This window comes from Ictidomys tridecemlineatus, chromosome 5 (assembly GCF_052094955.1).
Source record: "Ictidomys tridecemlineatus isolate mIctTri1 chromosome 5, mIctTri1.hap1, whole genome shotgun sequence".
Classification (NCBI taxonomy): domain Eukaryota; kingdom Metazoa; phylum Chordata; class Mammalia; order Rodentia; family Sciuridae; genus Ictidomys; species Ictidomys tridecemlineatus.
This window is the reverse complement of record NC_135481.1, coordinates 113425119-113450940: the sequence shown is the minus strand read 5'-3', so window position 1 is coordinate 113450940 and position 25822 is coordinate 113425119. Positions and strand designations below refer to the sequence as shown.

At 35.6% G+C, this 25822-nt stretch overlaps 1 protein-coding gene across 21 annotated transcripts in view; it reads right to left on the bottom strand.

Annotated features, from left to right (window-relative positions):
• The window catches only part of Unc79 (unc-79 subunit of NALCN channel complex), a 270058-nt gene that overhangs the window by 213547 nt on the left and 30689 nt on the right, over positions 1-25822 (bottom strand). For 14 of the 21 annotated variants that reach the window (XM_040274610.2, XM_040274611.2, XM_078050749.1 and 11 more), the window contains 3 exons: positions 16416-16536; positions 10461-10765; positions 7006-7176 (listed from right to left, as the gene is read on the bottom strand). The exons of 2 other annotated variants lie outside the window; for them this stretch is intronic. In XM_040274610.2, coding sequence (XP_040130544.1) covers positions 7006-7176; positions 10461-10707 — 418 coding nt within the window. In that variant the 5' untranslated portion in view covers positions 10708-10765; positions 16416-16536. Of the gene's footprint in view, positions 1-7005; positions 7177-10460; positions 10766-12246; positions 12265-16415; positions 16537-17262; positions 17474-25822 lie in introns of all 21 variants that reach the window. 5 more of the 21 variants (XM_078050758.1, XM_078050762.1, XM_078050756.1 and 2 more) reach the window with 4 other exon arrangements.

Genomic DNA, 25822 nt, shown 5'->3' with positions numbered 1-25822 from the left:
GCAAATCCATAGTTCCATAATTCCATTGAGTTTGTTTTCAATCACTGGCAGCTGAGTGCTCCTAACCCACCAAGCAGCCAATATTCAGGTAGATAAATTAGTTTGGCTATACAGTATAAATAAGCATTAATAATTAAACAGAGATATGGAGAGCAGTATACTGTTCTTAGATGACAAAGTTGATTAATCAAATACAATTAATTAAGGAAAAAGAACTTGGAGACACATTTAAAGAACAAGACAGCATTGCTCTAAGGCTTTAGCCAGGGAGCTTTTTCAAATTCAGCTTCTTGGGTGCCCATATCTAGAGATTATAACAGTCTGGGAAGCAGGAAAGACATATCAAATTAATAAGCACACCAGGTGACTCTGATGCAAGCTGGCCAAGGACTTCCTTTTGAGAGGTTCTAGTAGAGAGATGAGAAATAAGAAAGGAAATGCCCAGTAAGATGTCCAGGGGTAGAAGAATAATTGGCAGAAAACCTCAAAATCTGCTTTATTTTATATAAAATTACAATACATAGGGGACATATCTCATTTATAATCAAAAGGAATAAGACAATATTCTTTGTGCCTCTTGTTAAAGAAAAAGAAAAAAGTCTAGTCTCCAACATATTCAAGAAAGAAAGAATGTATCTTTTTGTGTATCTCCATTCTTTTTGATACAATTATTTTCACCTCTGTTTAATTCATTTCAAATTTTTTAAAAACAAGCATTTCTCAATCAGGAAGACTATAGATAAGAGAGGCTGAGAGTCAATGTGCCTGGAGGCCTTTAAAAATGGGAGTGATGCCCAACCGTCTCGGATGATTTAGGGGAAGTCTATTTGGAGAACTGCTCAAATAGCTCAGCAACCTTTGGTTGTCCCTGTTACCCCTTCAAATCTATGCTCTTCCTTCAAGTATGACCAGCCATAAAGCCAAAAGTGTTCTTTTGGCTCTGGCCCTAGGAAATTGGCTCTAATACTTATATAAACAGACGGTACCTTACAATTTCATAGCCTTCTACTAGACTGAACAAAATAACTGCAAATCTTGTTTAATAAACAAATACAAGTACACACTATTTATTGAATTTTGTTTAAAAGGCATAATGTAAACAGATGTGCAGTTTTTCCCCAAGAGGGTGTTAAAAAAATATGTACAATAGAAGATAGTCAAAATAAGAAAATTTTAATCCCCAGCACCACAAAAAAATGAGAAAATTTTACACTTAATATCATACTCAAAAAAAAAAAGTTTCCAGTCTTATTCCCTATCTTCTCAGCACCACCAGTACGATCATTACCAACACCCTTCTTTCCATGATAAGATAAATCTCTTAATATGCTCCTGCATTTTATAGTTCCTAATGTACTATCATGTAGAGCTCTTATGCTTGTCACCAAAAAAAAAAGTAAGTATACAAGGAAAGTCATTTTATAAAAGAGAGAAAAAAATATTTGCAATCTAATTTTTGAGACTATATTCCAAATCACACTGGATTCACAGCCAATGTTCTAGTCACTTATTCATTCCCCAGTATTGTTCTCAATACCTCCTATGCACCAAACATTTTTCTGAGCCCTGGGAATACAATAGTAAAGAATGTAGACAAGTCCTCATTCCTTCTGGAACTTAGATGCTAGAACTGTGTTATCCAATATGATAGCCACAAGCCACTGATGATATTTAAATTAAAACTAAATCAAACTTAAAATTCAGCTCTTCAGTCTTACTAGTGAAGACATATAAAGCAGGGCAAGCCAGAAGAGAGAGGATAATGCCAGGAGTTATATTAGCTAGAAAGAAAGGAAGGGCATCTAGAAAGATGTGGCACTTGAGCTAAGACCTAAAGAAAATAAGGAAGCAAATCAGGAGATCATCTGGAAGAAGGACATTGAGACAGAGGAGAAACAGAGAAAACACAAAAGCTCAGTACCTTTATGAAACTGCAGAAAGGTGATGTGCATAGTGAAGAGTGGACACAGATAGGCAGTAATGAAAGTAATAAGGTAAGCAGTAGCCAGATCACAGAGGGCCTTGTGGGACAACTAAGGACATTGAAATTGGTTTTTAAGAGTGACAGTAAGATAGATGATTTGGATGAGGGAAGTGACATGATCTGATTTACATGCTTGGAGAAAAGTTCTGGCTTTTTAGTGAACAGGCAGTAGCAGGGCTTAAAAAAGGAAGAGAGAGGTGAGTTAAGAGGACCAGTGGCCCTCAGGAGAGTTAAAAAGGAACACAGAGGACCAGCTCATTGGGTTGGTCCACATGAGAGATGGTGGTAAGAAGTGCTCTGAGTTGACATATGTTGAAATAAACCCCCACTGGTCTTAGAGAATCATCTGGGAAGAAGAGACACATTCAGGTGTACGCAACAGAGCCACTTCCTGAACTTCTCCATACTGCATCACTTGAATTGAAAAGTAGTCTCTTCTGCACTTGTGCCTTGGGTTTGTGTGAGCAGAGTTCATTGTGTTCCACTAGAGAGGTTTCTCCAAAAGACAGCCACACTTTTCAGAAGGGTATTTTAGTGAAACATAAAAACAAGACAATATGACCCTGAGTTTCTGTAGGTTAAGTCTATTAAAATATTTGCAGATGTGCAGGTTAGTGCAAAGTCACAGAGGCAGGACAGCCCTCAACACTGAAGAAATGTTCTGACATGTTCTAGGAGCACAACAGCTGGCATAATAATGACAGTTATTATATAACAAACTAATTCCCACTAGTAGATGGCCCTCTACCTCAAGCAATATTTAAGATGATAAAATTTCAAAGCAATATGAAAATTGCAGTGGAATATTAGAATTAGTAATGGGATTTAACATATCTGTGATCTGACTACCCATTTGATCCATTATGCATACACTTGTACAATGTCATAGAATATTCAAAAGCCATTCTCATATGTTAGTTATCTCCTTTTCTTTGCAATAAACATGGGATGTGGACAAGGGAAGTTTGATTATTGACAATTTTATAGGGGAACCAATGTTTGATGAGGTTGAGACATTTGCCAACTGCCGAAGGACTATATTCAGTTCTTCCAAACTCCAGTACTAAAATATTTCTCAAAATTCAACAAGATCTTCTTAAAGTATAGAAGACCTGCCTTATAAAAACAATCATTAGCTAATAAAATAGACATCATATATTAAATATTACTAAACATCATCAGTATCTTGCACTCTTTTTTTAACTTTTTTTCCATAAAGTATTAATCTCTGGAAGACCACAGAAACATCACACACCCTATACAATAATAGTTTTTTTAAAAAGGTTATATAAAAGTAATGGAACAAATGACACATGGCCAACAGCCTGGGACCAGACGTTCAATTAAGTCACACAATTACTTTTAAGTCAAAGCAAAGATCTGAACAAATCTTTATTTTTCCTGAGGGTAACTGACTTTTCAGAAAGTCTAACTTGGAAAAGAAACCAGATTTGCCTGCACAGTCTAAGATACTAGGATATACTAGAAGCATCTTGAACTGATATAATACTTTAGCTTTATTACTATCTTTAAATCAAGGTTGTTTGCATCAATTAAGGTTCATTTGGAATTAGTTTTTTCTCTTCTCTGCTTTTTCTCATTGGAAGACATTATCTTCCAAACATCCACATTTCAATTCAATTCACAAATCACAGATCCTTTATTGGAAAAAGAGGTTTCCATGGTGACATGAAATAATTTTTTTTCAATTCTTAGTAACTCCTTTATTTTTTTAATAAACAAAGCATATTGCACACATATGGAATAAAGAAAATATATTTTATTTATGGAAGGAGTTAAAAAGAAAGGTTATATAAAAGGAAAATTTAATAATAAATAAATTGATATTTGCTCTGCAGAACTTCAAAAGGAGTTACTTAAAACTAAAAGCACAGCACATAGTTTACCAACAAAGATGGCATAAAGGACAAATGAGATACAAATAAAGGCCTTTTAATCTGAAGGAGCTGTAATATCTCATTAGGTTCACTCCAAAGCTCAGAACTTCATCATCCAGGTGATACAGACAATGATATAATCATTTAATGCCTGAAAATTTGTCTGTGTTTTACATTTGACCTTAGGAACACCACACCAAAGAGATTTTTTTTAAAAGAGCCCTTCTGTCTTAAAGATTTTTATCACTTTATCAAGAATATAAAAGACTCAACATTTGGGCCTGGGGGTGTAGCTCAGTGATAGATAACTTGCCCAGCATGCAGAAGGCCCTGGGTTCCACCAGCACTGCAGGAAGGAAGGAGGGAGGGAGGAAGAGAAGCAGGAAGGAAGGGGCAACATCTTTATCCTAACTCCTTGGTACTGAAATTAAAATATTCTGGGAGAACTTAAAGCCTTCTGTGTTGTGTGTGTTTTTTTACTCAGAATTTCTAGATATGGAAACAACCACCAGAAAATAAAAACAAGGTTCCTACAATGAACAGTCCCACATTCTCACATCAATTCATCTTGACATGAGTAACCTGGACCCAGATCCCTTCCATCTTGGCATCTATCTCGTACCTACTTTGTGAAATAATGAGCACACAAAAGCAGCATCTGAACTGTGTAACAGAATGCAACTATAAAAGTTAGCATTACAATTTATTCTTGAAGATTTGAAACTAACAGAGATCGTCTAATGTTGAACTACCAAAATGGAGATAAGAATCCAAGTTAAAACTAAAAGGCTAAATTCAGACAATAAAATAAATACATGAACCATATCAACAACTAGATTAGAGGAAGCCATGTGCCTTTTATATAAAATATGATTTAACCTAGAACTATTAAGCCAGAAATAACCTCACAGATTGATTTTTTTCCAGATACCTCCTTTAAGGTTGAAAAATATAATCAATGTGATCCTGCAATCACATGTGGGAAAAATAAAAATTCATACCCCATTTGAATCAAATGTATAATATATGATATGTCAAGATCATTGTAATGTTTTGAACAACTAACAAAAATAATTTTAAAAAAATTAAGTTCCAGAGACATGAAGCAACTTGTTCACACCTTTAAATGAACACCAAGTTATCCTCTAATCAACACTAAAATTCATACAAATTCTGTAAACTCGACTCACTATTTTGATCTCTTCAATTGCCAAGGTTCACACATTTTTATGAGTAAGGATTCTAACCTGACTTCAAGTTAATTAGTGTTCTAGGTTCTGTATTTCTAATTAAGTAGAAATTAAAAATCAAGTGTGATGAAATGAATGGCCAGCTCCACAATACCTGATCAATTTTAAGTATAACTTCGGAATCTTGACATACTCAATGTCTCTCCCAAAATTATTAACTTATTCCTAAGAAGTAGGAATACGGTAAATTAGATTAGTTATTAGAAAGATATAGCCTCACCTGCCATAATTCAAAAAAACAAGACTTTCTATTTTTTTTCTAGTGCTTTTTTTTTTTTTTTCCAGTGCTGGGATTGAACCCAGGGCCTCATACATGCTGGCAAATGCTCCACCATTGAGCTACATCCCCATCCCAACATTATTTATTTTAGAATAGCTCTATACAACTTTAAGACCATATCTACAAAGAAGTACCTGTCCATAAGTTTACAGAGAACCAAAAAAAAGAAAATAACCAAATATTATATTATTTGAATGATATGACAAATCTGCTAGTTTTTCCAAATTACCATAGAATTTAGGGAAAAAGTCAGACTCTAAAAAAAATGAAAATTACAATTCCATACCTAAAATTAAACTTGAGTTTAAAATAAACAAATATAGCTCAATTAGTGCATATATTTACCAATTGTTGATACACCACAACAACTTTAAGAAGATCGTAAGTACATAAAATTAAAATGGTAAAAAATGACCACAAGGAGCTAAATGTGCCCAATAAAGTTACTTTTTAAATTATAGATGGTCACAATACCTTTATTTTATGTATTTATTTTTATGTGGTGCTGAGGATGGAACCCAGTGCCTCACATGTGCTAAGCAAGTGCTCTACCACTGAGCCACAACCCAAGCCCCTAAAGTTATTTTTATAGACAAAAATTGAGGAAGGAGAGAAGTAAACTAACGTTACTGCTAGCAGGTATTGTGCCAGCACTCTGCCAATGTTCCAGGTTAAAGTCTTAATCATCACAACAGCCTATGATTAGTACAGCTCTGTGAATACTATTCTCATTTTACAGGTAAGAAACAGAAAGATTAACTAACTTGCCTAAGTCCAAACACTAGCCAGTGGCAGAGCTGAGATGGGGAATCTAGATCTGTTTGACTCCTAAACACACAATCTTTTCAGATCATCCGCACAAACAGATCAATCCATGATCCATTTCCCTGAAGAATATTTTAGAAGAAACATGATCATAAAGACCACAACCCAATGTTTTTCGTGTTTGCTTTAATGTCCAATAAGCCAGCAGAATTGAGTATTTAAAAGTGGAAAAGAATTTAAATCAGTTCTGTACAGACTCCTGTATACAGACTCCTTAGCTGTTTTCAAAAATTCTTACTCATTTTATCATCACAACACCCCTGTGAGGGAAAGCTGATGGATCAGTCTGAGGGTGGGGTTTCAGCTCTGTGAGCTGCCCACCATCTCACAGCAAATTAGGGGCAGAGCTGGTTCCAGAATCTACAAGTGCCAACTCTACCTGTTGCTCTTTCCACCAGAGCCTACTGCCTTAGGACACAAAAGAAAGAATTTCTACATTGGAGGCAACACTCTCTCACCTTTTTTCTAATGTGGCAAAAGATGTTTAATTTATAACTAGGAAATACAGACTTTCTTTGACCTGTTCTTTCTTCCTATTCTATAAGATAAAACTAAGTGAATAAAACAATTCTAAGGTATAAATTGTCTTTCATTTCTTTGATTTTCGTCATAATGTTAATACTAAAATGACTGAATTTAAATCATAGCATATGTACACAGCCGGTGATTCCATTAAAATATTAAAAATCAAGAGTCTGTAACAGCAAAAGCAATTTTCATTTGTACAATACGTAAAAATAATCTAGTATTAGGTAAGATTGAACTTACATATAGCCATTGGTAGAAAAGATGTGCTAAGATATTCAATAATATCCTTGTGCAGAAATGGAGGAAAGGTAGCTAACGTTGAGATCATCGTGTAGGGCAAAGTACTCAGAATATCATCATTGAGAAAGGGTAGCAAACATGTAGTTGTATAAAATATTGACTGTCCAAGATCTACAAAACAAAATTGAGTAATCAGTCACTGAATATTTTCCCATTAACAAAATATACTAATTTTACATCTTAAGTTTTAATGAGTTGGTCTAAATTATAAGCAAATATAGTCTCCTTCCTATCAAGAGTTCTGAAACATACTGCTTGGTATAGTGTGCTATGTGTACAAGAGCTGGTCAATAATTGACTGATGAGTGAATATATTAAGAAATATAAATATCTATTACGTGAGGTTTTTCTCAATATCATATAAATCATAAGAAATTCTTAATATCCATATCATCTTTCAATCTCATAAATTCAAAGCACTTTCCAATGTAAAATGATTTCTGAATCCCTCCAGCATTCTTACCTCCATTTATTTTTACACAAGATAACTGAGGCATAGAGATGTTAGATTATTTGCCCCCTGAAAGTTTATAAAAGGTCACTGAGGTAGGAATAGAGATAACGCTAGGCTATTTCTGTTCCACCAATCAAAGCTACAATGGTTCTACATCTGGAATACTAGGCAACAAGGTAATTTTTAAGAAAATACCTTTATTTTATTTACTAATTTATTTTAGATGGTGCTGAGGACCGAACCCAGTGTCTCACATGTGCGAGGCAAGCGCTCTCCCACTGAGCTATAACCCCCAAACCCCATGAGGTAATTTTTAACCTCCATAGAGTAACAAATCCAGCACTCACTAAAGAAAGGAAATTATGAGCTAGCACTGTGTGATCCTGTGCATTTAGTCATCAGTCACCATAGAAGTGCGTGCCTCCTAATAATAACTTATCAAAGTTTTAAAATGGGGATAGTAGCAATACCTACCTCACTTCATTAGGATTGTTAGGAGTTTTAAATGTGATAAATGTAAAGAGGTTAGCATAGCACATAATGTGCAATCCACAAATAAGAGCTGTTACTATTAATGTTAACAGTTACTATTATTATTACCTGCACAAGAAGTAAAAATAGTGGACATTAGTAAAACCACAACTATTTAGCTTTAGAATGCATGTAGACCAAATTCCATTATACTAAATGTACATTTTCATATTTCTGGACCTCCCAAAATGTAGGCCATCAGCCAAGATTTGACAAATCATATTTGCATTCATAGAAATAGTAAAGTATTAGATTCTTGCCTGTTTTGCAGATTTACTTCCTTTGTGTCATTTTGATCCTGAATGTCATTTCTGATTATCATTAGAATTACTCTGGCATCTCAGCAGGCCTATCAACTGACAATGGAGATAACATGGCCACACTGCATACTGGGGAGCCAGGATCAGTCAATCCCTGGGCTCAAATCAATGAAATGGAAAATTCACAGGTGTTTTACTAAGAGTTATCTGAGACTACCATAAAAGATAACCTTAGCTGCTTTCGACTGAGCCCTGTAGCCAAAGTGCAGAACATTAACAACCCAAGGGGTCTGGGAGTTCACCTAGAGTATTTTTTCATACTAGAAAACTGAGACCTGGAGAGAGGAAGCGAATGCCCAAGATCCCCTGAGAATGTTAGCTGACATGTTACAAAAGCCCTACCTAATGCTTTTCCCTGCAGGGCCCCAGACCCAGAAAGAGGACACAATCTCCACCACAGTGCAGGATTCTCAGTCTCAGTGTGCAAAAGTAGCATCCACAGGAAGCTGGCTAAAATGTCAGGTCTCAGGACCCAACCCTCAATAACTCTTAGGCAAGAACTCCACGTCACAAACTCCTTGGAGATTCTGAGACTCTTCAGACCATGCTCATGTGTTTCTCTGAACCACTCACTAGAATGAACTAGTGAGTACTTTCCTATTTTTTAAGCTCAAATATGCAGAACAAGAAAGTTATAGATATCAATAAAGAGGAAAGTCACAAAACAGTTATAAGAGCAAAAATATAAATCATCTCCCTTGAAATTGTCACAATTCACACATTAATTGCAATTATATGGGTTGCAATTTACAAAATTGAATATCTTTATCTTAATCAAGGGACTTTGAAGATAAAGGGCAGCTTCCCAAACCCATGGACAGGAGCAGACAGGTCCGTGATGAGTTCAGAACTGAATGTCACAAAGGGGAGGCACTGAGGAGCTCACCACCATAGTAAGCTCTGACAGTCTGATGTTCACATTAGCCTCACTAAGATTCTGAACTGGGAAAGGATTACAATAGAAGCAGCTAAGCTTTCAGACAGCCACAAAAATACACAATAAGTAACTTTATAAACTTCTACACTTTTATATTCACTATAATGCAGAATTATAAATGTAAAAAAACAAATTCAATAATCATTATCTCATCATCTTTGTGAAAGTAGACATTATTTTTTTTAAATCAGGGAAACATCATACAAAATAAACCATTAAGGATTCTCTTAGGAGAATTAACTATAACTAAAAGGCAAAATAACTCCCACCGCCCACCAGTTTCCCAAGACTCCAGCTTTTCTGTACAGTGAAACTTTGGTTATCATACTTCTAGGGACCAAATTTCAGTATTTTAAGATCTACACTACTAACATTTTAAGGTACAGTTTCTGCAAAAAAACTCTTTTCTTACTGTATGGTTTTCCATTTGATTCTCTCAAATACATATTAGATAGTTAACAGTAGACATTACTATACTCCCTTTTATAGATTAGAAGAATTTAATAGCAAGCAAGATAATGAAATCTACTGAAGACACAGAAGAAAGAGAAAAGCAATAAGAAAGGAAGTATGCTCTCTGGCTTCTATGCTAAATCGCCACTAACACTCTGTACTGTAACATTTTACAACATTTTGTAATAATTATTTGAAGTTCTTAGTGAATTTGGAAGTTCTTAGAAAGTTCATTTTATCTAACCCCCTGACTTTTGAGTCAGGAAAAATGGGTCTCAGAAAGAGTTTGTGATTTGTCCCCAAAACTCAAAAAAAAATCAATCAGTGGTTACAGTCTGCTCTTCAAAGCAAATTTTAAAATCTTAGCTCTCCAATTTTGATTTCAATGAGTCCTCACTGAGTCCTCCCTTGATAAAGTAATCAAAGGAGAAGAGAGAACCTCCCGAGAGTCTTCCTCCCGTCTCCAGCCCCTCTGCCCCCAACACAGGCCTGCTGGGTAATATCCCTGAGCACCACAACAGTGTAAAAGGATAGCATGGGAAACACCATAATTAAGCTTCATTGTAAGAAAGGCTGCAGCCCACACAAAGCCCTTTCAAGCAATTTACATCAACAACAAAATCTCCATGTCCCGTGCTCAGCATCATACATATTCATGAACATACATGTACATTTCCAAAGGTTTCAATTAAATGCTCACCATGTTGGCCATGCTGTAGTAAAGGAACTAGATCCAGGAGAGTCACCAAAGTCACGTAGAGGCCTTGATAGTCCAAAGAAGGGTAGTCTGACAACTGAGCATCACGACTTTGCGGGCCGCGTTCTGAAGGAGCATCTCGCAGGACGCTGTAAAGGAGGGAGCGAGTAACAGTAGGGTTGATGGAACTGACCTGCGGTCTTAGAGATGGGGTGAGTGGGAATGGCACAGGAAAAAGACACATGGTCATGGGCACTGTCAAATTGGAGGCATCTTGGTTTTCCTTCTTCCCTGTGCGGGACAAAATGCTGTTGGGGGGACAAAGAAAAAAAAGAGACAACAAAGACACAAAGAACAGCACATTACATTGAAATGACACTCTAAAACAAATAATAAAACACCAGATACATCCCACATAAGATGCAATTGCCACACCAGCAGGATCTACAAATCTAGTACTGGTCACATAGCTTTGCTCAGAGGTACCAATAACACAGGTTTACTTTGTGGAAGTTTCATTGCATCTCATGTGTTATCTGGTTAGTAAGGAGCAAAAATATAAAAATGCATGTTTCAGTGCCAAACCTATGTTTTACAGTTTGTCAATTTGGTGAAGGAGAGGTTTCCTGGAAGTAAAAGCAATGGCTTTGTCTAATTAGGAAGGGCTCTTATTCCTAATTACAAGGAGCTTTCAAAGAAAAGAAGTTTTCAGCAAGACCGTCTGAACCAAGCAAACAGAAACTTGCAAAACATAGGTATGGCACTTGCAGAAACATGTTTTAGCAAAGAATAAACATGTGTGTTTATTAAGAAAGTCTTAAAAATCACATGTTTATTGCACCAAAATAATGTCTATATGTATATTATGATACTGTTTCATGACATTCTGTCAGTATCATTTGAGATAATGAAGTTTAAACAGGCATATGAATTTAGAAATAATACATATTTCTAAAATGTTAGCTAAACTACATTGGAAAAGCTATAAAATAATATATAGTAGATGGTCCATAGCATATGTTTGTGAACTAATGATAATGGTTATTTATGTGTGTGTGTGTGTTTTAATTTTGTGTGTTGGGGAGAAAACAATTTATTTTTATGAATACAAACACTGGCTTATTAAATAATTACCTTCAAAATTCTAAAGACTAAGCAAGCAGTATCTGTCACATAGCTGCCCAACATACAATAAGATCTCATATGTTACTACTGCTACTTACGTTATTATTCAACAAAACTCTAAAAACTAAAGGAAAGATAATTTAGAAAGTTAAAAAAAGTTTAATGGGAATAAAAATAACTTCTAAAAATGGTTTTTCTTTTAGCCTTAATTTTAAAATAAAAATGTTTTAGTTAAAGCAGAAAAGTTGTTGATTTAAAAAAAAAAAGAAATTACTGCTTAGCCAAATATTTACGTTTTTAAGACTAGATTATACTATTTATCACTAAAGATAATATCTACACATTATAATAATGTCTGCAGCACTTACAATGTGCTTTTCACTTATGCTTGTCCACTTACATTAGTCAAAACAGATAACAATTTATAAATGTTTCATTACATAAAATGACCTTATTTTACATTTATTCTATGCACATTAAACATGGCTAAGATTTTAGTTAGATATCACATCTATAGTTTTATAGTGATGTGAGGAATTGGTTAGTGTCAAGCATGCTTGTTATGTCACATTTACATTAATTTTTATTTATTCTTAGCACAAAAAAAAGTTATAATGTAAAAAAAATGACTACATGCTTTTTAATTTCCATGTGCCTAATTTACCTCGATTTCCTTTGTCTTCTGTTACCCAAGTCCAGGGAAAAACAATTGATAATAAAAATAATTTCAGAATAGTTATGTAATACTTCTTAGCAATAAATAACTTAAAATTTGGTGTAATTTTTGGTTTTGGCTTTTAAAGGAATTTAATCTAGCTTGTTCGTGTGTGATGTATTTGACTTCGTAAGCTTATACTTTACAATAGGATAAAATCAACATTCCAGTTACCACTGCCTGCCTATACCTATTATAAATGCCATCAGATTTTCCATCAGACTTCATACTTTTGTCATAGAACTCAAGTACTCCTAAGAGTGTCACCTTTAAGTGTCATATTCTTGACAAGCCCAGTCACCAAAAAATTTGTTTAAATCCTGTAGGAGTCTATCCCACTGAAAATTCCTTTTGAATCACAATAGATATAAGTCAGTTTATTATTTCTCAAACTTTAACCCTGAATTGGCTAACCATCAGCCTCTTTTCAAAATTATAAGATATGGATTTTACAAAAGGGATATAACAAGAGCAGCAACATCTTCCCTTTCAGAATAAAAATAGCTGAATATCATGAACTAATGATATTTAAAACTCCTTCTGAATTAATTTCAATGATCTTATCAAAATTCTCCTTGGTGGGGGAAATATAACACATTTTTTTCAAACAGACCTTACTATTTTTCCAAAGTTTGAAATAATTTATCAAGCATTCATCAAATCAAATTTGGAGGTTCTACGTTGATATTTTTCCCTTCCTGTATATGTGGGGTTCCCAAATGATAGCAACAACAGTGTCCTACATGCAGGGAGGGAAGAATGTCAGCACTGAAACAGTAAAGCTCTCACTCACTGCTTCTGGGTTTAATAAGTAGGTGAGGTTGAGAAAAATGGCGGAAATGAGTTATCCATGAAACCAGTTTTAAATTACATTCATGTCTCAATGTACGGAAATGTTTTCATTTGTGGAAAAACTTAAGAAGGGCTCATGAATAAATGTACAATGCATTGTGATTTTATGATGCTTTGTGAAGTTTATTCAGAGAAAAAAAAACTTATTTCCCCAACCAAATTGTCTACCTTGGGAAAGATCAAACCATTTTCCCATCTGAAATTCTTTCCCGGAGGCCTATACACCCAACCAAACAGAATATTAAGATGCCCTGCTCAGAAGAGTTAGACCCAGTAGTTGACTTTTCACTTCCCTTTTCCCTCCTGAGGTCCCCTTCTCAAGCTGGCTTCCATGATCAAGAAAAGGCAAGAGAAGAGGGCTTCTGCAGGGGTAGGGGAAGAGGAGAAATCACCCTGAGGTATTTATAGCAAAGAAAGTTATATGGCAAATAAATTTTCTACACAATTGTGAATTTTGACATTTGAACTGTGTCTATGCTGTAAACAGAATTTACTTGATTATGCCATGATACATAGATACATAGATATATTCTTCATAGGCAATTACAAATTACTATTCAATGAAATTATTGGGCTGACAATAGAATCTCATTTAAAAACATATTTGAAATTTTCTAAAGAGTTAGCAGCAAGTATCTTTCCCCAAATGTAAGGAGATTTTTTTTAAAGATGTACATGCTAACCGCTTGAACAGCACTAGAAGAGAGAGCTGAGAAAAGGAATTCCAAAAGAATGTTTGCAATAGAAGATTGGGATCCTTTAATGTTCTGGCAGGTAAAAAGCAGGATCTTTAAAGACCTTAGATGCTTAAAATATGACCACAGAATGCTTCTAATCTAAAATAAGTAGAATCCTCTACAGTAGTAAGGGGATACAACTAAATGATTTTTATAGTTGCCTCTGATAAAAGCAAACAAAAAAACTAAACTCTCAAGTTGTGTGTAAACTATGTGCCTCTGCCAGAATTAGGTCCCTGCTAAATGAAAAGGAGCACAACTCGGCACTCAGATGTAATTTTACCTAGGACCTCAGTTCACTACTAGACTCAGTTAATGCCTAGAAGTTTTCTGCACTGGATGAAATTTGATCAAAGTCAATTCAATTCAACAAATGTTTACTAATCCCTTTCTAAGGGCCAAACACCACTCTAGGCACAATGGCTAGCAAGCCCAATTCTACACAGGACTCCCTTTCATGATTAAAGTTTAGGAAATCTCCAGGAAGGATCAGTGGAAGGTAGAAATAAAGCATGTGAGAACCGAAACATTGTCCACATTGCCTCAGATACAACTGTTCAACTTCGGAAAAGACAGCAAAGCTTGTGATAAGCACTCCCTTTCCTCCCTTATCTCAAAGATAGCCAAAACTATTCTATGACTCAACTAGGCATTCCCAAAAGCCAAACCAAGTTGTTACTAAAAGAAGTGTCCCACCACTATAATTAAATAGTGGCACTAAGAAGAAGCAGTACAGCCAAACTGTTGAGAGTAGGGGCTATCAAACTGCTGAGAGTAGGATCACCAATGTCAAATCCTGGTTCTAATACATATTAGATAAATAACCTTGAGAAACTTATCTAACCACTCTGTACCTTAGTTTCATTATCTATAAAACAGGTATAATAATTCACTTATTTCATTATGAAGGATTAAATAGACAATACATTTAAAGTGCTTAGAATAATGATTAATACATACAATTTTATTATAACACAATATTGCTATGATGATAGTTATTGCTATTATTACCATTAGGAGAAGTTACTGTAACTACCTCCCTTTGAAAATGGACTCATTTCAACTGCACAGAATATCCACAAGCCACTTCAACCAGCTTAACCATTAAAATGCTACCACCCATGATCATATTCCAATGACTGACTGCTCAAGAAAATAGAATCTCATGTCTTATAAACATGACTTCAGTACCCTAAATTTCTTAACTTTTTGGCACAGTTATTAAGACCTAAGCAGCAAACTCTGAAGTGCTAACTGGGATGTCACAGCTTCTTTGCAAATGGAATTCACAATGCTTCCTACTGCAAAGTGTCTCTTACTTTGAGACTTTCTGAACTTGTGGTAAAGGAAAAGTGTTTCCCATTGAAAACCCCAACCTCAAAAACAAAAAGGAGAATTCAAAATATAGAGTAAAATACCTTGATTCTTAAATTTATCTGATTATTACTATAAGAACAGGGCTAATTACATATTGCAATTTGAAAAGAAGGGAAATATCCTATAACAGGGTCCTAAACTTACTATGCAAATCTGGCATCTATGCATCAATGAACAGAATCCCTCCAATCTAGAACAGCAATACTAAGGGTTCTAAAGATGAAAAGATCCTCCAAAGAAAAAGGAGAGCTGAGAGACAGGAGCTGCAGAAGACTACTGACCAATCTGCTGGCATACAGCTTCTTTTATACAACCTGCCCACAGCAAAGTCACAGAGCACTGGAAACTCCAGTGCCATTACAATCATTCCAATTTACATTCTTCTCCAAATAATTTAGAAAACATCTGCTGTGTTAAAGCTAGAAGAGACAAGATAGTAGCAAATCAAATTATGTGTTTTGAAAATCAGACTTGAAGGAGAAGAACATTGTGATGGAAAAGACCAAGCCATGAAATTTAATTGGGAAGTGGGGTATTCTGACTTCTTTGCAGTTATTTCCCCAAAATAATTGAGGCTTTGCTTGAAAAATCACCTTTGTTCACTTGTTCTAATGAGAAGTGTAAAATCAAAAGGCTCTTGGGTTCAACCTTGTAGTAAAAGTAGACAGTACAAGAGCTCCTGTTTTGTTTCCTTGAACTCCACAGAATTTCTGTTATCAATAGTAAAACATGTTAAACACTTGAAGTGTTATGCAGGTTAAAAAATAACTATTATTACCATATATTAGGTAATATTGGGAAGTAGGAAACACTAATGATAAGACCAAAAGATTGATTTTAAGCAATATAAGATTTCCTTTTAATCCCACACTGATTTAGTGCCAAAGACAGAACTTTTACCACTTATCTATCACTTGACAAGTCATTCAACTGAGAAAAAGCAGGCAAGAGCCATGCAATCCATTTTTCCAGTTAGGCCTGAGATCTGATCTGCTATATACACCCAGAGAACTGGTGTCCAGACTCTTCTGGCAGAGCACTAGAAAATTTAATGTCCTTCAAAACTTTCAGTTTAATAGAAATCTAGGTCCCAATAAATTCAGCAGTACTACCTAATAATTCTCTCAAAGTGGAGGCTATTTTAAGGCTTACCTTAACAAGGTCTGAGAAAAGTATTTCAAGGTGTTTGCAATATCTGTTCCTGATGGTACAGGATAAATGTTGTGAAGAACCCGGTTATGATATTCCTGCAAGTACCGGATCTTGGAAGCAACTAGATAAAAGCAAAAAAAAGAAAAAGAAGAAGAAGAAGAATCATCTTGTAATATGTATTAGACATAGTTATTAATTTAATCAGTATTTTACAGAACATATTTGTGAATTTTTACTGAAATTCCATGCTAGATTACAAAAGTCTTTTAATTTCTTATTGTATTCAGCACACAAATTATTTTAGTTTCCTAATTTAATATGCTATTCACAAATTCCATTCCTTTATTTAATCACTAAGAAAAGCAATACTACAAGCAGCTAATTACCCCCAAATTAGTTATTATTAGAAAAATAATAATAGATATAAATCTCTGTCACCAGAGAGTTATATTTAATATTGCTTAACTAAAATTGAAGGGAAAAACTTGAAGATCTTTCAACTACACTCCAAAAATCCTTTTTAAAAAATAGGGAATCCATTGCATAATAGCATCAATTAAAATCAGACTTTTTAATTCAATAAGTGACCATGAAAGCATGTTAGTTAATGCCAAGAGTAGATCTGTTTGGTGAGTATTAAGTAAGAATATAATGATTGTGTAGTAATAAAGATATAAAAAGTAAATATCATACTTTTCTTCCAAAGAATTTCATAAATTAGGAAACTTCCTAATTGCTTTCTGAGCTTGGCTGCCCAGATCTTCTCAAGATTCAGGAGGGACTAAATAGGTATTTGGGTTTTTTTTGTTTGTTTATTTTTTTTTTTTTTTTACCCTCCTAGACCTACCTGGAGTCACCAGCATTGTCCACATTCCTGACCTGACCTTTGACCTGGCAGTAGTGAATGGCCCAGTTCTAGTCATTCCTCTTTGCAAATCCCAAGGAGCCATGATGATCAACGTCTCTCTGGTCTCCTCTTCCACAGAGTTCTCAATACTGTCCATTTGTCCTTTCAATCTTTAAGGCTACCAAAGGAGCCTTTTAGGTGGTATGGCTCACTGTCAGCGGTTAACAGAAGATATATCAAGTCCTGGAGAAGCAAGGCCTTGCTGTTCCCAATAGCCCATGGAAATAAGCTGGATACATTCTAACTGAAATGCTGTCTTAAGCAACTTAAAGAAAGTCAAAATGCTTTTGATAGGCATGGGATGTAGAATCACAGAACAATAAAATATCAGAACTGGGAGGTGCTCAGAGGCCATTTCCCATAACCACTTCATTTTAAAGATGGGGAAATGAGACACACAAGGGAGAAATGGCAGAGCTAGACTATCTTATAACTTTCCTGATTCCCAATCCAGTGCTCTTTCCACTATGATACTATCTAGAATACAAATGTGAAATGAAGTCAACATGCACAGTCAATGTTCATTGCATGACATCAAAGCAATCTTCAGACATTATTAGGTTAATCATTGAACCTACAATCTACATACACCATTTATCAGATTTGTTTTTCTCCCTTCTACTTCCTGAACTATTTCTATAATATGGTTAGCATTCTCCCAGAGAAATGTTGAAACTGCAGACAATAATATTTTGTTTAAATAGTGCATCAGCTCCAAAGAAAGCAACACATTTATGTCCATCTTAATTAACTCCATGAGTGTTTGGTTGTAAACAACTTATTTTCCTGAGGTAAGGTACAAATAGGTGATACTTGAAAATATATCAATTACATAATCTGCAAACCATCTTCTTCTCAGTATTTTTAATCTGCTGTTCATCATAGTTTTTAAAAATCACAGTACAAGAAACCCCTGTTAATACACAGTTCTAAATCCTAAGTATCCGAGATGTATGCTAGGCCAGCCTACACTCTCTGCTCGCCCACTATCACAATAATGCTTTGTTACTGCAGCTTTTCTCAAGTCTTAATACTTAGCAGGCTTCTGTAGAGTGTGTCAGGTATACCATTAATTGTTCCACCACCTAAAAAAGGAGTTGATAGTGTGGACAATGAGCTCTAAAGAAAAGAAAAGTTGTAGATTCCCCCAACTCAATGGTTGCTCATAATTCAAGCTACAACTGTCACCCTACAACAAATACAAAACTCAAAAATGTTTGTGAAACGAGTTTTCTTTTTATATCCTTTTGTGAAAATGCAGTAATAGCTCCTTTTAATAGGTATCTAAACATGCATGAGAAAGCAAACTAGAGGTCCTGTCTTCTTTGAGATCTTTTAACATCTTACAAACTCACATGGTATTATCTTTTTTCACTTACCTGTTAATTTTTCTATACCAGATTATAAAAATTTCTTGAAGGCAGCAACTATATCTTACTCAGGCCTGGATCCCAAGCCTAACACACTGTCATTTAGTAGGTACTCAATATATTCACAGGATTCATTGACACTTTAATAAAGCACTTATCACTTAGATATATACGTGTATATATATGTGTGTGTGCAGTGTGTATGTACATATATGTCCAGTATATGTACATACGTATACTGGATCTTTAACCTTAATGCTAGACACCTATTAGGTACTCATTAAATTACTAATGAATGAAGGTAGGGGGAAAAGGAAGAAAGAAGAGGGCAGAGAAAGAACAAAATAGTAATTACAAAAGACAGCTTATAGAACAAGCTGGGAAAAATGTTCCAGGTAATCTGTGTAGTGGTGAATGCAGTCAGAGATTTCATCTTCATGTTTCGAACTATTTGAGAACATCCAGAAAGGTCCTTGGCAAACCGTAACTTGTAATTGTGCTGAGGATATCAGTAAAACTCATTTGCATTTTAACAGGGCACACAAAAGATTGTCAGTTGTTTGGTTAATAAGGCCTTGTGCACACCCAGCAGCCTCCTCGGAGCGCAGAGTTCTTGTTCTTCACTCATGCATACACTGACTACTGCTGCTAGCTGAGCAGGATAGGTAGATGCAAATGATCTCCAACCTCAACTGCTTCTAAGGCCACATCTCTCTAACAGTCTTCTATGCTCTTCAGTTATGATTACATACTCTTCAGGACTGCCCAGGGCTGCCCCTTTTCTTACGCTTTAAGAAGTCATCTGCTATGGACTGAATTATGTTCCTTGGAAATTCATATGCTGAAACTCTAACCTCAAAATGTGACTGCATTTGGAGATAAGGCCTTTAAAGAAGTAACTAAGTTAAAATGAAGCCGAAATGGTGGTGTGCCCTAATTCAGTCTGCCTGGTGTTCTTATAAGAAATGATTAGGACACACAGGAGGCACAGAGGAAAGGCCAAGTGAGGATAAGAAGAAGGCGACTATCTGCAGACCAAGGAGAAGGGCCTCAGGAGAAATGAAACCTGCCAACACCTTGATCTTGGACTGCAAGCCTCCAGAACAGTGAGAGAATAAATTTCAATTTAAATGATACTTTAATGGCAGCAAGAGCAAACTAATTCACCATCACAGAGGAAATCCTATAAGAGTATGAACTCTGAAATCAAACAGTTCTGAATTAAGACCTTGGCTCTATCTCCACTTAACCTCAGTTTCCTCCTCTGTAAAATGGGGATATTCATATCAACCTAATAGGGCTATGGTGAATAGTAAATCAGTAACTGTGCAAATCACTTAGCATGGCATATAGTAATACCTGACATATAGAAGGTGTCGAAGACCTACTTACATCTCCTTTCCTTGTCCAATCAAACACCAGTCCATCAGCTCTCCATGAGCTCTCCATCCATCAGCCATCCCTTCTACAATATAAATCTCTCACACTTTACTAAATCATTGCCATCAGCATTTAAACAAACTATAGAATGTCCTGATTCAAAGGTAAAAACAAAAGAAACCCCTCCCCTTTCCTTCTCGTTCCCCCCAGCTACTGGAGTCTGCCTTCAGAGATTCTGAAGAGTAGAACCCACCTTCCTGTCTCTTCTTCACTTCCTCTCCTTTCCCCTATTCTCTCCAGTCTGGCTCATGCTTCTACCACTGCACTGAGTCTGCTTTCCCAGTAATCATCTAGTGCCTCCAGATTCCCAAACCAGGGGGTCCTACCTAGTCCTCCATCGCAGGACTAGACCTTTCAGCACATGCCACAGTCAGTCCTCCTCCTCAACACATCTCCCCTTGGCTTCCCTGACATCACATTCCTGGGCTTCCTCCCCTGGAACACATCCCTAATGCATCCCTCTCAAAGTGCTTTGCTACCTCCTCTTCTACTTGAAGTTTAAATGTCAGAATTCATCAGGACTCAACCCTACCCTCTCTGCTCTTCTCTCTGAATGTCCTTTCTGTGACCATTCCTTCCATTCAGTACTACCTATGGGCCAAATACTCTTTATAAATAGTAATAATAATGATAATCATCATAATAAGTACATAACATGTGTACGTATATACATATATACATACATATATATACATCCCATATGCACAGACCTTTTAAATAATAAGCGTCATGGACTCAGTTTCTCTACCTGGTGATCTTACAGATAGATATCTCAATGTAAACATGTCCACCACTGAATTCTCTCCTCCCCCACAGAAGAAATCATCTCCATCCTCTGATAATCTACAAGTCACTACTCACACAAAGTGTTCTGGAAGATCTCTGTTCCCCACAGAACACAATCCATCACTAAGTCCCAGCCACATTATCCCAAAATACACCTCCAAACTGTCTTCTGTTCTTCATCTTTCACTTGGCACCACCACCTGACCATGCCCAAAGCCTCCAAACTCATCTTTTGGATTCTCTCTTTCCTCTCTTCAGTTTCTCCTTAGAACAGCCACAGAGATCTTTTAAATTATAAATGTTTCACATAATTTTCTGCTTAAAATCCTTCAATGGCTGCCTGCTGCCCTCAGGACAAAATCCAAAACCCTTCCTGTATCATACAAGGTTCTAGGCCTTCTTCCAATCTGGTGTTTCGTCTCAAGGGCCAGACTCAGTGGCTCTTGTCCAGTTTTTGTTTTTGTTTTTGTTTTTTTTAATACACATAATTGTTCGTTACCTGAAAACCTGATGCATGTTCTCGTCTCTAGAGTGCTGTCCCTCCACATTTTGCCTGACTATACTTGCTGCTTCCTCAGGGAGATCTTTGTTGACCTCCTGTCTGACCTGATACCTAGATCCCCAGCCCCTTTTTTCTCTGATATAAACACCCTACTTGGTTTTTTTGTTCTTTGCTTTTTGTCTTTGCAGTAGTTAGCACAATTTGTAATTATACATTTACTTGGGTGAGATTCATAATCTCTTTCAAGAGGACAGAGAGAAGCCAGGTGCAGTGGTAGACACCTGTAACCCCAGCAGCTTGGGAGGCTAAAGCAGCAGTTCAAAGCCAGCCTCTGCTCCTTAGTAAGACCATAAGCAACTCAGTGTGAAAGGAGCTGGGGATGTGGCTTGGTAGTTAAACGCCCCTGAGTTCAAAACCTGCTTGGTGCAAAAAAAAAAAAAAAAAAGGACAGAGAGGTCCAAGAACCATGTTTCTGGCTCACTACTGTGGATCCCCAGGGCCTAGCAAGGACTGAGTTCCTCATAAAGATGAAAGGAAAATAGGCAGAGAGGGAGAGTGGCTTTTTACAGCAATTAAAACTTTTGTTTTTTATAGTTAAGAAAGCTAACTGTTCAAGCTGTGATGAAAATGAAGAAAAAAACAAAAGCAGTCTGAGAAAGTGATTATTTTCATCCATCACCAAGAAACTGATGATTTTTTTATGTGCACATAAAAATCTAATGTCCACTCTCAGCTACTTTAGTCCCATTATATCCCCACCATTTTCTTGGAAACTTTGCTACTTTTTCTGAGGAAACAGTCACAAAACCAAGATTCAGAGATTAAGTTACTTTGAATCTTTTTTCTTTAAATCTTAAACATTTCCTTATGTCACTAAGTATGCTTAAAAGTGATCCATTCTTTTTTTTTTTAAGTTTTATCTATCCTCATTATCATCAAAGCAAAAAAAAAATTCAGGTAAGTACAATGAAGAAAATAAAAATCACCTAAAGGTTCACTACTCAGGGACAAACCATAATTAACATTTTCTCTGCATAACTATATACTCATAAAAATGGATTAAATTGTATATAGTTTCAGAATCTGTTTTTCTTAATTTATACATGAAATTCCTTTCTACATTATTTTATCACCTTTTAATTTCTTCTTGAAGTGAATCACAATTTATTTCATCAATTATTTGTGAGACTTGAGGTTATTTTTCACGGTTCTATTCAATGCTGGAAACAATATATTTTCAAAAATATGCACATATCTTTAGTTATTTTCTTTTTTATACCTTTATTATATTTATTTATTTTTATTTGGTGCTGAAGATCAAACCCAGTCCCTCACATGTGCCTGTCAAGTGTTCTTCCACTGAACTACAACAACAGCCCTCTTTATTTTCTTAGAATAAATTTTCAATCATGAAATCACTGAGTCAAGTAGAAAATATCCATTTCAAACTTTTGGGAAAAATTGAGAAACTGTCCTTCAAGAAAACAGTACCTAGTACCTTCCAGCAGAGTATATCTCATTAAGCATGAATAATAACATATATTGAGTATCCATTATGTACAAGGTGCTCTATAAACATTATTTTTAATTCTCACAATAACTTTTCCATGTGGTATTATCATTCCAATTTAAAGCTGAATAAACCAAAGCTCAAAAACAGTAAGTGATGTGTCCTAAGTAAGTGGTAGAACTGATAGTTTAACTGGCTGTGGGCCATGCTTTTCTACTGGACCACATTCTCTATTTTTATTCATTTAATAATATTCAATTAGAAATATTTCCCTTATTGTATTGTTTGACATTTAGGTTGTTTTCAATATCTCATTAAGTAACATTGTAGTCAAGAGATAAACTATTAAACTAAATTTCTATTTGTTTTTTGATACAAATTAGTTGTTCTATTTGTTTTTCAAAATAAACTAGTCTAAAAACTAGTTTATTTCCTTGAAATTAGCCCTCTCCACGAAATCAAATCATTTTCCATTCTTCAAGGTCCATCTTAAGAGTCACATCATTCATGAAGTCTCTAATTGACTCCAGGCATCACTGATATCTCCCTTTTCTGAATCCAGGGCACTACTGACCTGCCCCCTTTGTTACTTCATTATATACATATTTTACTGAGTATAAGCTATGTTAGATGGTTCCAAATTAGTTTCAAATCCAGGTTCCTTGACATTTTAAGACCCTTGAAGACAGAACTGTCTTATATTTCATATGTAATTCCCTTTGAATGTGTCACAATTCTAGGCACATAGCAGATGGCCAGGAGTACCACAGTGGTTGGAATAGGTTGAAAGTTTAAATGTAAACTAACTTATGATCTATGGATACTTTCTTAAAAATTATTTAAAATTATAACAGCATTTACACAAATAACTTCTGTTAAAATATACCTGTATAATATGTAAAAATGCAGAATTATTTTCATGATTTATTTCCTTCTGACTCTCATTCCAACAGAACTCCAGAATAATCACTTCTCTTGATACATATTCAAAAGCTGTTTATAGGTGCTTTAGTATCATTTGTGGTAGACATTTTTTTCTTCAGATTGTCCATTGTGATTCTACTTTTCATTACTTGGACCCTACCAGGCTAGGCATGTGTCCTAGAGTTATCCTGCTGCCCTGCAGAGAGCCCTGGATAGAGGAGTTCTCACCTATAGCTATGTGTGACCTCAGGCAAACCATTTAATATCTTAGAGCCTCGGGGGTTCTTATTTATTTTGTTCTGTTCTGGTTTTGCCAACTGAGAAATTAAAATAATACTTCCCCACATTTTTTGCAAATGTTGGTTATTAATGTAGATTTGATAATATATGTTCTAATTCCATCTTACTTTTTATTGATTTCTTCTAGCATTACATGAAGCCTAAGATTCAAAGGATTTGCTGTCATTGTTCCTTTTTAGGGCATCTTCTTTTCAGTCTAACCTTTCCATTAAGAAATGACGATATAAACAAAAAGTATTTGGACATATTTCTCAAATATGGATTGCCATACAATTCATCATAATCATTCAAGTAAACAATTTTGCCTGATACCTTTTTAACTTCTTGTTTTGATGAGAGGGTCAGCAGAAAATTGGACCTCCTCCATAAGCACCACAGCACATCAGTCTTTATCCACTATGCTTGTGTCTCCCCTGTCTAATAGATTCTACTTATTAGTCCTACTGATTCTATCTAAATATCATCTCTAAGATCTACTATTTTCTCCATCCAACTAACATCACCTTAATTCAAGTTCAAACAACCTCTTGCCTAGATTAATTGCTGTGATAACCAGACTTATTCCCTTTTGATTCTTTTTCCACATGACATCCAGAGTGACTTTTCTAAAATTCATATTGTCTTTCTCTGCTGTTTGTTGGAGTCCAAACAATTATCTTAGCATATGACACCCAACAAAAATGGCACCCTACTTAACTGTCAAGCTTCATCTTCTGTTCTTTTTCATGTGTACCAGGTTTCAGCCACACTAACTTGCAAAAGTTCCAACTCACAATGCTCCTACTCATCCATGGTTTTGTGCACACTCTCTACTATAGGAATAAAATTTATACTTCTCTGCTTGACCAACTCCTAAAAATTCTTCAAAGCTCAACTACAACTACTTCCCTGACACAAGCTACATTAGATGTACTTCCTTAGCACATTCATAGCACCTAGAGTTTCCCTCTGTCATGTCACTTACTGCTTAACCATTAACTCAATGGCTGCCTCCTCCACTATGCTATTAGAAATGTTTCCTTTAGCCCGGCGTGGTGGTGCATGCCTATAATCCCAGTGGCTGGGGAGGCTGAGGCACAAGGATCTCAAGTTCAAAACCAATCTCAGCAACTTAGCAAGGCCCTAAGCAACTTAGTGAGACCCTGTCTCAAAATAAAAAGGGTTGGGGATATCACTCAGCCATTAAGTATCCCTGGATTCAATCCCAGGTCCAAAAAAAAGAAGGAGGAGGAGGAGGAGGAGGTGGAGGAGAAGAAGAAAGAAATATCTCCTTTATCTTTGCATATTTAGCATTTAATAAGTGTTTATTTCTAAATAAATGTTTGTTGAATATGTCATATTACCCAACGTAACAAAATAGCTTAGAATTTTATATTCCTTTCATGGACTAATTTTGGATCATGGATATGATGCTAACTTTTCTCTAATTCTTAGTACTTATAGAAACAACAATTTGTATCACAGAACCAATTATGTCACTTTCTGCCCAAATCCCCCAATTCCACCACTATCTATTTTGGGGCATGGAACTGATCTGGCTGAAAGCTGACTGGAAGGATGAGATGATATAATATCTGCAAGGATGGAGTGAGAGCAGAGAATATCTATTCCAAGAGGCAGCAGAACAAACAGAAAGCCCACTCTAAGGACCCAGCTGTGGCCTTCAGA